This window comes from Olea europaea, chromosome 7, assembly GCF_002742605.1.
Source record: "Olea europaea var. sylvestris chromosome 7, O_europaea_v1, whole genome shotgun sequence".
NCBI classification, from domain to species: domain Eukaryota; kingdom Viridiplantae; phylum Streptophyta; class Magnoliopsida; order Lamiales; family Oleaceae; genus Olea; species Olea europaea.
Window position 1 is genome coordinate 25,726,183 of NC_036243.1, and position 15,716 is coordinate 25,741,898.

General features: G+C 32.1%; 1 protein-coding gene across 1 annotated transcript in view; it reads left to right on the forward strand.

Moving 5' to 3' along the window:
- The first annotated feature begins 12,860 nt into the window (after window positions 1-12,860).
- LOC111398115 (ethylene-responsive transcription factor SHINE 2-like) overlaps window positions 12,861-15,716 on the forward strand; it is a 7,487-nt gene continuing 4,631 nt past the window's right edge. Inside the window, exons 1-3 of the mRNA XM_023025070.1 lie at window positions 12,861-12,962; window positions 13,676-13,731; window positions 14,075-14,294. Coding sequence (XP_022880838.1) covers window positions 12,861-12,962; window positions 13,676-13,731; window positions 14,075-14,294 — 378 coding nt within the window. The remainder of the gene's footprint in view (window positions 12,963-13,675; window positions 13,732-14,074; window positions 14,295-15,716) is intronic.

Consider the following 15,716-nt stretch of genomic DNA (forward strand, 5'->3'; position numbering starts at 1 on the left):
GCGACATCTTAGACAAAATTTTCAAGCAAAACCCATGATAGATTTTGAGATCAGAAAACTGTGATCCAAAGGTTTGTTCATAGATATATACACACACATATGTGCACATATTTTTTCCAAAAAAAAACAAAAGATTTAAAAAAAAAAAAAAAAATGAAAAGGGAAGAAGAGCCACTTCAATATATGAACATTAAGAAAACCCATAAAAGATTTGAGATTGTACCACTGTAACCAAAGACTCTCAACATACATATTGTAATGAACATTATACGATTTATAACAAAGAAAACACATAAATATATGAACTTTCAGAAAAATCCATTAAAATTTAAAGAATCGGAATTTTAATTAAAGAATTTCATGAAGATATACACAAACATACAGATGCAAATATTCCATGAAAAATTACCAGACTCAACAAAATCAAAGGCCTGTATAGGTAAAGACCAAATTTTAAGCAAAACCCACAAAAATTTCATATCACATCGCAATTCCATTTTTTTTTAATGTATTTCTGTACTCATATATGCCAAGAATGTTGCAAGATTAATAATAATAATAATAATAATAATAATAATAATAATAATAATAATAATAATAATAATAATAATAATAATAATAAAAAACCTATAAAAACAAAGACTTCAGACATGAAAACCAGTAAAATCGAGATTCAGAATCATACCACGATAATCAAATACTTTAGACATGAGAACAATATAGAAACCACAGGGAGGTAAAATCTGAACCCAAAAAACCCTCTTTTGAAGGCAAATATTGTCAGATCAATCAAGAAAATCACTATCAGCAGGCCCTCGAAGAAAACCGAATGCATCAGAGAAAAATCAAAGACAAGAGATCATCTGGAAACCAGAGAAAAAGAAGAAGAAGGTGAAAGTGTGTTGGGTGTAGATTACTGTGTGCTTGTGTGAATGTATATTCAATGTATAATATAAAAGGAAGAGGAAGAAGAAGAAGGCCTACTGTGTGGGGTCAACTTTCATTTGCATTTTTTGAAGAGAAGGGGATTCATGCAATGAACCAAAATTTGTGTCGGTATGTTCAATGTTTCTATTCTGTGTTCAGAATTCAGATGCTCAGCCCAACTTTAGCTTAACGGAAGCCGAAACCAGGGCATGTACCAAGACGTAAAAGCCCACAAAATTAACCACTTCTATTTTTATTTTTTTATTTCTTAATGCATTTTCTATAAAGTTGGGTTCAAATTGTTTGAAAGGGATGACACTGATTTACACAAATCACAGTGACTATTGTAAAACTTATTGAAATTAATTATTTTCCAAAACATGATTTTCAAAATTAATATTCTAATTACCAAAACTTATTAATCTAAAAAGTAAATTAAAACTTAAAATACCAAACATGTTTAGATGCTACTACTTTTTCCATTGATTAGTCTTATTGAAGTAGCAAATCTTATTGTAAAGTGAAAACAGAGAAAGGATTAGTCTCAAGTGAAATCTTTTTGTTAGAGTTTATTTCCAAAATAATAAAAAAGTTGGCCTCGAATATCATTTCATTTCTATATATAAGATCGCGGAATAATAGTAAAGGTCCATATGAGGTGGAATCTCTTCAAATCTACCATCGGTATGCTAATATAAAGTTGTTTTTTTGAAAAATAAAAAATCTCTCGAGAAAAGATTCAACGGGACCAATTATCTTTCACATTTACCATCAATGTGTTAGTATGAAGTTGCTTTTCTTTGAAGATTCCAACATTGACTTAGACACAATTACACGGAATAAAAGTTAAAAATTTAAAGTAAAAACTTTCTTGCTTGGAATTAATCCAACCCATCCATGTCTCTTTCTTTGTAACTGCGCCTCAAATATGGACAAGTTGATAATTTTCTACCTCATGCGGTTGAGCACTTTGATGGCTATTGTCAATAACCCATCCCATCACATCCAACACACCATTTTTCAGCTAATTATGTCATTATTTATATAAATTAACAATACCCAACTTGCTTTACTCTAATGCTTAGATTGAGATCCATTTGACCCAATTTTTATAATTCATTTTCTTCGAATTCATTTTAAATTATACATTTTCCCGGACATACACCTTTTATTAATTTTTTAATCACATATTTTATTAATTTTTATTAAAATTTGCTAAAAGACTAATTTAGGCTAAATCAATCATGGGCTAAGTTGAATAGATCCAATGTCACATTAATTCAGTTAATTAAGGTCAAGTGGGCTAGCTCAATTAAGCTATATATTCAAGTTGATTAAAAGTAGGCATCAAAAGTTGATACCTACTTAACAAGGTTTGATACATTGTATCTATTTCTCTACAAAATCTAAGATATATAAATACTACTTATTTTTTAAAACGATGTTACACAACATATCTACATTGCAGAAACAGACATATGCACAACCGCGTGGGACATCAAGATTATTGTCGCCAACTTTCTTCTCTATTCCACAAGTCTATTTTAGAGTAAACCGACTTAAATTAAGTGAATGTAACAAAGAGAAGTATAATCAATTACGCACTATTATCTCATTTTGGTTAAACATGCGCACATTAAGAAAATCATATTGGGATTAGGTTTGACTCATAAATATAACACTTTTTTTTTTTCCTTATTACAAGAATCTTGTGGGCGAGAGGACGTTATATACGGAAGCATTGATATGTTATATCGTTACAATATTTGTTGAGCTAGATTCCAAAAAATAAAAAAATAATACTATATTTAATTCTCAACTTTATTTTATAAATTGCAATTTCTGCAATATTTCAACTATGCTAGTCCTAGTAGTACAATTTTTTTCATTATTTTATTACCTTTTTTACATTTTTGGTCATCCAATGAATTATTCATTATTAAAATATATAGAAGACATTGTATGCTCTCAACTTGGCTATTTTTTGAGTCCATACTTCACATGAACACGTTCACAGTATTAAATAATTTGGACTGACTTTGACTAACTTGTGTGGGTATGAGATGCGTTCGTCTTTTTATTATTTGTGAAAAGTTTTTGGGCCAACATTCTCTGTATTTTCACATTTTTACGTTGTTACAACTCATCCCACTTTCGCAACTTGCGTCAAGGTTTTGTTTTGCTTGAAGATTTAGAAACTGTGTTTTTGTTCGATGTATCTAAAAATTTGATTTTTAGTCAATTTTAATAAAATTAATAAAACGTATGATAAAAATGTTGATAAAGATTATAGGGCATATTAAATATGTGACTAAAATTAATTGTTGATTTTTAAATTTTATCAAATTTTTGAAGGGAACAATACATAACTCATATACTATATATAAGAATTACATTTAAAAAACTAACAAACTTGTTAATTCAATTTAAAAATTCAAGTGTTAATTGTCCCCACTCAATTAATAGTATCTGTAAAAAAAATTAAAAAATTGAAATTTTTTCTCGAGATTACACCCCACCCCAACCCGCTCCCCAACCTTTAGAAAATTCAATAATTTTAATTTTAATTTTTTTTTTCAGATTACACCCTACGCCACCCCACAGAAGCGCCCTATATTTGTCACTAACTTTGTTATTTGGGATCAAATTATTTTTTTGACCAAACCTTTGTTATATGTGACTAATTGTGACTAAATTTATCTTTAGTGTGGCTGTTCGTGACTGTTTAATTTGCGATTATATGTAATCAAGTTACCAAATTGTGTTATATATGATCAACTATGCTCAAATTTGTCTTCGGTGTGACTATCTGTAATTGTCTAATTTGTGTAACCAGGTCATTAATCTATGTCATCTATAACTAATTGTGATCAAATTTGTCTTCAATGTTACTATCTGTGACCTAATATGTTTTCAGTGTAACTACTTGTAATTTGATCAATCTTAATTGTGACAGTATGTGATCAAGTCACAATTAGCATAAAATTGATCACAACCAATCACAATAAACACATATTTGGTTACAGAGTGTCATCACAAACAAATCTACACACATCGCAGAACAGTACCTCCAATTACCACCATCATCACCTCCAATGCCCCCATCATTACAACTTCAACTCAAATTCACAATCAGAAATAACACATTCACCCCAAATCTACAGCAACAACCACAAGTACAATGTCAAATCCACAACAACCATCACCTCAAATTCATAGCAACAATCCACCACTATTATGTTACCATTACCTCTATCTACAATCCCGTTTTCACCTTCAATTTCCTCCTTTCAAGGCAAGCATGCCCCTACCCATAGTATCCGTAGCTCAAAACGCCCACAACTTAAAACGCCACCAACAACAAACCACTCACAGGTTACCCACAGTAAACTGGATCAGAAAAGCTAGTAACAAATTCCAAAGATTAAAATGCAGATCGACAGATTGGCACTGTTTGCAAATCAACACTCCAACAACAAAATCAGCAATGTTCCTCCTCTTGTAGCAGTAGTAACATTGTCGACCTAGTGAGAAGCTTCGTCGCATCGTTGCTGCTTGTAGAAATAGCGATGACGTTGGTGACAACAAGCTTCGCTGCCAGGCGCTGCTTGTAGCAGTAGTGGTGTCGTTGACACGACTACTTGCAACAGCGCTCGCAACGTCGTTGGCGCGACTAAAAGCTTCGCCACACCATTGCTGGTGCGAGCAACACTGCCGCAATCGACGTGACAAGAAACTCCACCCCGACCTGTGATTCTGGTTATCACTGGTTGGAATGAATGGTTGAGTAGGAGTGTGGTTGATAAATAGAGAAAGGGAGGTAAAGAGAAGACGGAATAGGGTGAAATTGATTTTTAGGATGAATGTATGGGGGTTGTGTGGGGAGTGGGGATTTATGTAGATTAGGTGCAATTAAATTTTTATTAATTTTAGTTATTAAAACCTAATCAACACCTGATTTGTGAAAATGAAATTTAATTCCTTGTTTTTTGAAAATTAATTTTTGTAGGTAATTTTTCCATTTTTGAATGAAACCAAATAGGGATTATGGGCCGTTTGACATGACCTTTGAGAAGCCCAAATGATTTTTTGTGACTCAAAAAATGTTTTTGAATTCATTTATTAGCAGACTTGACCCGAATTTTTCATTTGTGCCACTAACGATACCAAATCTTTCAAAAATTTGCAGTTGAAGTCCAGATGGATGGAAACCATGGCATTATGACCATAATTTTAACTGATTTTAAAAGGATAAAACGATAACTTTTCATTTTTCAACAAAAAAAAACATAATTACAATATAATGATAATTAAATCAAATAAAACAAAAACCACTATTCATCTTCTTCTCCCCTCATCCCTACCCACCCCAAAACCCAAACCCATCATACACTTCACATTTATGCACATTAAAACTGAAAGTGAATCTCAATTGCTGTGAAGCATGTCCAAAGAAACTGGAGAAAGCATTATTCAATCTCATAGGTAATTACTATTTTCAGTAAAACCACAGTTTACTTGAGTTCTTGCTCATTATGTTTAGGGTTTTATGTCTATTTTTCTCTTTTGCACAATTTCAATCTATTCTTGATTTTGTAATTATGTTTTTGTCTATAGTAGGTGTCTCTTCACACACTATAAGTATAGAGGAAAATCTTGCATCCCTCTTAGGAACAATGGATCCAGATACAATCATCAAACTTATTTATGCCAAATTAGCAAAAAAGACAAAGCTCGTCTCCTAAGAGCTACAATCTACAGACGACAAAGGGGAAAAATCAAAGAACACAAAATCTGTGAAGGATAAAGATTCGAACAACAAAAGTAAATCTCAATACAAAGAAGAAATGCACCAAACTTGCTATTGTCAATATGGATCTTGTCCTATGATGGGAAATAATGTGCATAAATGTGAAGTGTATGATTGGTTTTGGTTTTAGGTTGGGTGGGTGTGAGGGGGTGAATGGAGAAGAAGATAAATATTGGTTTTTTTTATTTAATTATTAATATATTGTAATTATGTTTTTTGTTGAAAATGTAATGTTATCATTCTATCATTTTTTTAATTAGTCAAAATTATGATCAATGTCAATTTTTGGTCAACTGAAAGTCAAATTAAAAGTTTATATCTATCTGGACTTCAACTGCGAATTTTTGAAAGGTTCGGTATCGTGGTTGGCACAAATAAAAGGTTTGGACCAAGTCTGCTAATAAATTAAAAGTTTGATACATCACCTGCAATTTTCCATAATTAATTATCATCCAAACCTAGAAAGTTAGGGTTTGAAATTTACATATTCAAGATATCCTTCTCAATCACCCAGTGTCATTTGTGGCGTCTCTTCAAGTAGTGGTGTTCTTGTCCTAGGTCTATACAGATCGGTGGTGGTGTCTTGGGTCTAATAGTTGTACTCTAATTTCGAACTCTCTCTTGGGTGGTTCTTTGCACATAGTGACAGGCTCTTTACTATTTTTGTGCGAGTTTGTGATTTGGCGATTTACATACTGCCTATTTTAGTGTGCACAATCCTAGAAAGTTAGGGTTTAAAATTTACATTTTCGAAACATATTTCTTAATCAGCTAGTGTCATGCATGGCATCTCTTCGTTGTGTTGTTCTTCTCTTGAGTCCTCTTCATGCAAAGAAAGACTACGAAGTATAACTTTTTTTTATTGCAAAAAAAAAAAGAAAAAACAGTTGGTTAGTGGAAAGGGTGAAGAAAGAAATTAGGTAGGTGTAGGTGTTGGGTTTTGGAGAGAGGGAACACATAATTTTGGGAAAAACTTTGAGAAAAAATGAATTTTAAAGAATATATACTAAACATGACATAAGTAAAACAAGTGCTTAAATTAGGGTAAAATGAGGGAGACTGTGAATGCTATAATAAAAAGTTTATAAAAATTTTTTAAAGTAAAAACTTTCTTGCTTGGAATTAATCCAACCCATCCATGTCTCTTTCTTTGTAACTGCGCCTCAAATATGGACAAGTTGATAATTTTCTACCTCATGCGGTTGAGCACTTTGATGGCTATTGTCAATAACCCATCCCATCACATCCAACACACCATTTTTCAGCTAATTATGTCATTATTTATATAAATTAACAATACCCAACTTGCTTTACTCTAATGCTTAGATTGAGATCCATTTGACCCAATTTTTATAATTCATTTTCTTCGAATTCATTTTAAATTATACATTTTCCCGGACATACACCTTTTATTAATTTTTTAATCACATATTTTATTAATTTTTATTAAAATTTGCTAAAAGACTAATTTAGGCTAAATCAATCATGGGCTAAGTTGAATAGATCCAATGTCACATTAATTCAGTTAATTAAGGTCAAGTGGGCTAGCTCAATTAAGCTATATATTCAAGTTGATTAAAAGTAGGCATCAAAAGTTGATACCTACTTAACAAGGTTTGATACATTGTATCTATTTCTCTACAAAATCTAAGATATATAAATACTACTTATTTTTTAAAACGATGTTACACAACATATCTACATTGCAGAAACAGACATATGCACAACCGCGTGGGACATCAAGATTATTGTCGCCAACTTTCTTCTCTATTCCACAAGTCTATTTTAGAGTAAACCGACTTAAATTAAGTGAATGTAACAAAGAGAAGTATAATCAATTACGCACTATTATCTCATTTTGGTTAAACATGCGCACATTAAGAAAATCATATTGGGATTAGGTTTGACTCATAAATATAACACTTTTGTTTTTCCTTATTACAAGAATCTTGTGGGCGAGAGGACGTTATATACGGAAGCATTGATATGTTATATCGTTACAATATTTGTTGAGCTAGATTCCAAAAAATAAAAAAATAATACTATATTTAATTCTCAACTTTATTTTATAAATTGCAATTTCTGCAATATTTCAACTATGCTAGTCCTAGTAGTACAATTTTTTTCATTATTTTATTACCTTTTTTACATTTTTGGTCATCCAATGAATTATTCATTATTAAAATATATAGAAGACATTGTATGCTCTCAACTTGGCTATTTTTTGAGTCCATACTTCACATGAACACGTTCACAGTATTAAATAATTTGGACTGACTTTGACTAACTTGTGTGGGTATGAGATGCGTTCGTCTTTTTATTATTTGTGAAAAGTTTTTGGGCCAACATTCTCTGTATTTTCACATTTTTACGTTGTTACAACTCATCCCACTTTCGCAACTTGCGTCAAGGTTTTGTTTTGCTTGAAGATTTAGAAACTGTGTTTTTGTTCGATGTATCTAAAAATTTGATTTTTAGTCAATTTTAATAAAATTAATAAAACGTATGATAAAAATGTTGATAAAGATTATAGGGCATATTAAATATGTGACTAAAATTAATTGTTGATTTTTAAATTTTATCAAATTTTTGAAGGGAACAATACATAACTCATATACTATATATAAGAATTACATTTAAAAAACTAACAAACTTGTTAATTCAATTTAAAAATTCAAGTGTTAATTGTCCCCACTCAATTAATAGTATCTGTAAAAAAAATTAAAAAATTGAAATTTTTTCTCGAGATTACACCCCACCCCAACCCGCTCCCCAACCTTTAGAAAATTCAATAATTTTAATTTTAATTTTTTTTTTCAGATTACACCCTACGCCACCCCACAGAAGCGCCCTAGATTTGTCACTAACTTTGTTATTTGGGATCAAATTATTTTTTTGACCAAACCTTTGTTATATGTGACTAATTGTGACTAAATTTATCTTTAGTGTGGCTGTTCGTGACTGTTTAATTTGCGATTATATGTAATCAAGTTACCAAATTGTGTTATATATGATCAACTATGCTCAAATTTGTCTTCGGTGTGACTATCTGTAATTGTCTAATTTGTGTAACCAGGTCATTAATCTATGTCATCTATAACTAATTGTGATCAAATTTGTCTTCAATGTTACTATCTGTGACCTAATATGTTTTCAGTGTAACTACTTGTAATTTGATCAATCTTAATTGTGACAGTATGTGATCAAGTCACAATTAGCATAAAATTGATCACAACCAATCACAATAAACACATATTTGGTTACAGAGTGTCATCACAAACAAATCTACACACATCGCAGAACAGTACCTCCAATTACCACCATCATCACCTCCAATGCCCCCATCATTACAACTTCAACTCAAATTCACAATCAGAAATAACACATTCACCCCAAATCTACAGCAACAACCACAAGTACAATGTCAAATCCACAACAACCATCACCTCAAATTCATAGCAACAATCCACCACTATTATGTTACCATTACCTCTATCTACAATCCCGTTTTCACCTTCAATTTCCTCCTTTCAAGGCAAGCATGCCCCTACCCATAGTATCCGTAGCTCAAAACGCCCACAACTTAAAACGCCACCAACAACAAACCACTCACAGGTTACCCACAGTAAACTGGATCAGAAAAGCTAGTAACAAATTCCAAAGATTAAAATGCAGATCGACAGATTGGCACTGTTTGCAAATCAACACTCCAACAACAAAATCAGCAATGTTCCTCCTCTTGTAGCAGTAGTAACATTGTCGACCTAGTGAGAAGCTTCGTCGCATCGTTGCTGCTTGTAGAAATAGCGATGACGTTGGTGACAACAAGCTTCGCTGCCAGGCGCTGCTTGTAGCAGTAGTGGTGTCGTTGACACGACTACTTGCAACAGCGCTCGCAACGTCGTTGGCGCGACTAAAAGCTTCGCCACACCATTGCTGGTGCGAGCAACACTGCCGCAATCGACGTGACAAGAAACTCCACCCCGACCTGTGATTCTGGTTATCACTGGTTGGAATGAATGGTTGAGTAGGAGTGTGGTTGATAAATAGAGAAAGGGAGGTAAAGAGAAGACGGAATAGGGTGAAATTGATTTTTAGGATGAATGTATGGGGGTTGTGTGGGGAGTGGGGATTTATGTAGATTAGGTGCAATTAAATTTTTATTAATTTTAGTTATTAAAACCTAATCAACACCTGATTTGTGAAAATGAAATTTAATTCCTTGTTTTTTGAAAATTAATTTTTGTAGGTAATTTTTCCATTTTTGAATGAAACCAAATAGGGATTATGGGCCGTTTGACATGACCTTTGAGAAGCCCAAATGATTTTTTGTGACTCAAAAAATGTTTTTGAATTCATTTATTAGCAGACTTGACCCGAATTTTTCATTTGTGCCACTAACGATACCAAATCTTTCAAAAATTTGCAGTTGAAGTCCAGATGGATGGAAACCATGGCATTATGACCATAATTTTAACTGATTTTAAAAGGATAAAACGATAACTTTTCATTTTTCAACAAAAAAAAACATAATTACAATATAATGATAATTAAATCAAATAAAACAAAAACCACTATTCATCTTCTTCTCCCCTCATCCCTACCCACCCCAAAACCCAAACCCATCATACACTTCACATTTATGCACATTAAAACTGAAAGTGAATCTCAATTGCTGTGAAGCATGTCCAAAGAAACTGGAGAAAGCATTATTCAATCTCATAGGTAATTACTATTTTCAGTAAAACCACAGTTTACTTGAGTTCTTGCTCATTATGTTTAGGGTTTTATGTCTATTTTTCTCTTTTGCACAATTTCAATCTATTCTTGATTTTGTAATTATGTTTTTGTCTATAGTAGGTGTCTCTTCACACACTATAAGTATAGAGGAAAATCTTGCATCCCTCTTAGGAACAATGGATCCAGATACAATCATCAAACTTATTTATGCCAAATTAGCAAAAAAGACAAAGCTCGTCTCCTAAGAGCTACAATCTACAGACGACAAAGGGGAAAAATCAAAGAACACAAAATCTGTGAAGGATAAAGATTCGAACAACAAAAGTAAATCTCAATACAAAGAAGAAATGCACCAAACTTGCTATTGTCAATATGGATCTTGTCCTATGATGGGAAATAATGTGCATAAATGTGAAGTGTATGATTGGTTTTGGTTTTAGGTTGGGTGGGTGTGAGGGGGTGAATGGAGAAGAAGATAAATATTGGTTTTTTTTATTTAATTATTAATATATTGTAATTATGTTTTTTGTTGAAAATGTAATGTTATCATTCTATCATTTTTTTAATTAGTCAAAATTATGATCAATGTCAATTTTTGGTCAACTGAAAGTCAAATTAAAAGTTTATATCTATCTGGACTTCAACTGCGAATTTTTGAAAGGTTCGGTATCGTGGTTGGCACAAATAAAAGGTTTGGACCAAGTCTGCTAATAAATTAAAAGTTTGATACATCACCTGCAATTTTCCATAATTAATTATCATCCAAACCTAGAAAGTTAGGGTTTGAAATTTACATATTCAAGATATCCTTCTCAATCACCCAGTGTCATTTGTGGCGTCTCTTCAAGTAGTGGTGTTCTTGTCCTAGGTCTATACAGATCGGTGGTGGTGTCTTGGGTCTAATAGTTGTACTCTAATTTCGAACTCTCTCTTGGGTGGTTCTTTGCACATAGTGACAGGCTCTTTACTATTTTTGTGCGAGTTTGTGATTTGGCGATTTACATACTGCCTATTTTAGTGTGCACAATCCTAGAAAGTTAGGGTTTAAAATTTACATTTTCGAAACATATTTCTTAATCAGCTAGTGTCATGCATGGCATCTCTTCGTTGTGTTGTTCTTCTCTTGAGTCCTCTTCATGCAAAGAAAGACTACGAAGTATAACTTTTTTTTATTGCAAAAAAAAAAAGAAAAAACAGTTGGTTAGTGGAAAGGGTGAAGAAAGAAATTAGGTAGGTGTAGGTGTTGGGTTTTGGAGAGAGGGAACACATAATTTTGGGAAAAACTTTGAGAAAAAATGAATTTTAAAGAATATATACTAAACATGACATAAGTAAAACAAGTGCTTAAATTAGGGTAAAATGAGGGAGACTGTGAATGCTATAATAAAAAGTTTATAAAAATTTAAATATGTTGTAGCATATATGTACTTGTTTATATATGCTCCACAATGTTTTTTATGTCACACAGCCCATTTGTTACTCTTTGGAGAAGTCGATAGCTATTTATACTTATTATTATCTTGTTTGATTCGGATTTTAATCAGATTTTAATTCGAGCCAAAGTCAAACAAACAATATTAACCACATCTTCCTTGGATCCACAACTTTTCAATCACTAATTTCAAAAACTTCTTCAAAATCTATTTTTAATCCCCATCAAACACTCTCTATATCGTCTAGTGAAATGAATTTTGTTGGCATTCCACATTAAACTTAATTGTGATCCGAAGATCATTATATTTGTCCAACGATCAATTTTCCATATTTAATAAAACCAATAATAGGGGTGCTAATCAAGCCATGATTCTTTTCTTTAGTAATGAAAGCATATTAAACACAAACAATTAGTCAGTCAAGTCATTGTTGTCCTTTTCTTATAAGATCAATAAAAAATCTTTTTAATATCATGATACTTTTCTAAAAGAATTATATATGTGCTTTGTCGAATCTTTACCCCATTGTGATAATTCAGCTAACTTACATAAATAGACACATGTTATAGACAATAAAATTTAAAATCTTTGTTTGCTTGAGAATTATAAAATGATCAATCGTGTAAAAGGTAGTTATTATGCTGTGTTTGGAAGAGTAGACTCTACTATATAATATTAGGTATAGGATAGACAACACCCCTCTATGATTGAAAATGCATTTCACGTTTCAATATTACAGATCAAACATGTCAGTAGTATATAACATGGGACGGAAATGAGACAATAAGGGATAATGAATGAAGAATTTTCTCTAACTTCTAAGTATTGAGGGAAGTTAAAAGAAACAAATGGATGAGAATAATACGGTGACAATACAAATGTATGGTTTTCCTTTTTCCATCTTCAATTCTAACAAAAGTCTCCCATTTTCTCTTCTGTATTGTGAGTCCATGTCCTTTGCTGAGAATTCTCAAAAGAGTAGTAATATAGTGGCCATGATTTTCTCTCCTGCAGTTATATTAATTACCAAGAAAGTAGTTAAGAACATTATGGTTTTTTGCTTTTTTATGATTGTGTGGATGAATTAATACTTTTTATTACAACCTTACAAACTACCTTTTGTAACTATCGTACTTTTCTACCTCTAATTTCCACCGCCGATAGGAAAAAATGCACTTAAATTAGAGTAATACTATGTAGCCCCACTAGAGTTGCAATCTCAGTCTAGATGACAGTAGATAATAGGTTAAATGAAAAGTGAAATGATTATTTAATTCTATATATGAATTAATATTACATTAGCGCAACTTAAACTTGGTGCAATTTTAGTGGGATTAAATAGTATTACTCCTTAAAGAAGGGTTCTTAAAACCTTTTATATATATACATGTACATACACATATATGTACATATACATGATATATTTATGTATACATACACGTATGTACATACATATACGTATACACACTCAGAGTCGGAGAGACGAAACACACTTTGCACCAGGGTGGACTTTCTATGGAACCGTATAGAATCACGATCAAGAACTGCCTATCAATCACAGCTTTTTGAAAGATGCAATTTTTTTATATACAAATCTTAAGTCTATTCTCTCTCACACGTACAAAGAGCCAAAGAGGGAAATGATTAGAAGCACAAAATTTCTACAATTCATCATTTTTGTCCCACGGTGCATAATTAGGTCACTTGATCTTTGTTAAGAGCCTTCTTGTAATTGCTATCTCGCCTTCTCTATTGTGCTTTGTAGGCTAGTGACGTTGAGTTTCTCAACTTTTTAATAAGACGACTCTATTTCATTAGCGCGTATTCTTAGATGAACAATTCAGACCATTGTTTGTAGTCTTAGTGATGTCTAGTTTCTCAACCATTAAATAAATTTAGTCCCTATTTGAAGGGAATTAAAACTAGATTTTTAGTAGATTTTGATAGAATTTGAAGAAATGTATGGTTGAAAAGCTCTGAGACCCCTAAAATATGTGGTTAAAATTAAATTATTGACTTTAACTTATTTAATTTAGATTTTAATCAATAACAATCAAGGGCTTAGTGAGTTCTCTTGCTGTTGGACGGTATTTCACTATTATGCATCATCACATGAACAGAGTGACATTGCAATAATGTATTCTAAACTATGTTCTTTCTCTAGGAAGATCTGGCTAGGGACATTCGAGACAGTCAACGCAGCGGCACGAGCATATGATGAAGCGACGATCTTGATGAATGGCCACCAAGCTAAAACAAATTTTCCAGTAAAGAAGAACAATGACAATATTACTGATCATGACACAAATTCAAGTAAAGACACTCTTTTATCTCCACCAGAACTTTTAGACATATTAAGTGCTAAATTGAGAAAATCTTGCAAGGTTCCATTTTCTTCGCTCATTTGTTTGAGGGTTAACAACAATAACTCCCATATTGGAGTGTGGCAAAAAGGAGCAGGCCTTATTTGTTTATAGTTCTTTCACTTGATGGCCTTATTTTTTCTTGGTTTGAGTGGGGGATGTTGTCGATTAAATTTCTAGTTTCATATCATCAAGAGGAATAACAACGTAAAATAAAAAATGAACAGAAGTAAAAATACATGATTTAAAGTGAGTTACATCCACTTATCGATGAAAGATTTCACTGTAACATAGAAAAGAGGATTACAATTTAGTATATATGAACTCACCAATTGTGTTTTCTACAATGAATACGACTCTTCCCTATACAAAAGGGAAAATTTTGAACGACCCTACAATTGTCGATTAAAAAAATAAAAAAACATAATTATGCTCCTATCTTAGTTACAATAATTGTTCTAGGATTTCCAAAATGAAGAGTAGTTGTGATTACGACTAAAAAATAACCATGTGGCTTACACTTAGTGGTGTATATAGTCTTGAGGCTTCTATCAATTTAGACAAAAAAACTGAAGTTGACACCAATTGTCATAGCAATTGGTTGGTTGATAATTAATGTTCCAACATAAATGCAGAGCTACTGCAAGCAAAGGTAGCTTAGATCAATGAGTGTCAGATTTTTTTATTGAAAATAATTGCCCACCATTATTTTACTTAAATGATTTCTTCTTCCTTTCATTTTTTTTACCCCGTGTATAGCTAGCTTTGAAGTAGTAGGAAAATTAGTGATATTAAAATGGATAGATGATCCTGTTCAACTCGTATTAATACATATTCGTATCTGACTCGAATCATATTTTAGAACTTAAGACTGAACTAGCCCGAAAATTCATCACAATTGCACTCTCTAAGGTTGAATACAACCGTTTTCTTTGCGATTAGTTTTCTCCCAAGAGCTACACATTAGTTAGTTTTCCTGGGTTGCACATACACTTTTTCGAGCTACATCCTGCTGTATTGTTCATAGTTTGTCACAAAGTCAAGTAAAAAGAGGATGACACGGTAAATTTAGCCCTTATTTGACAGAATTTTTTTGGAAAGAACGAGTTTTTGAATAGTGAATATTTGGAGAATGTGGTTGGAAAGTAAGAAAAAGTTTTGAATTTATGTGAAAAATAAACTATTGTGAGAATATGTGGTAGAAAATTTGATGACTTGTGTGTAGATATTTATCATATTATAATCAGTTAAATAACATAAACATAATTCAACAATAATAAAACATAAAATAAAGAAGAGATTTAGAAAGTAAGCATTGAGAGTCACTTCAAAGACGCTGTCCTAAAATCGTGTTGCATCCCCTTCGTGCTGGTGATTTCGACACTACACGACTCTAAGATAAAAACCCATGTAACTCACCGTCGGTTCCCTTTCTATGAGCAC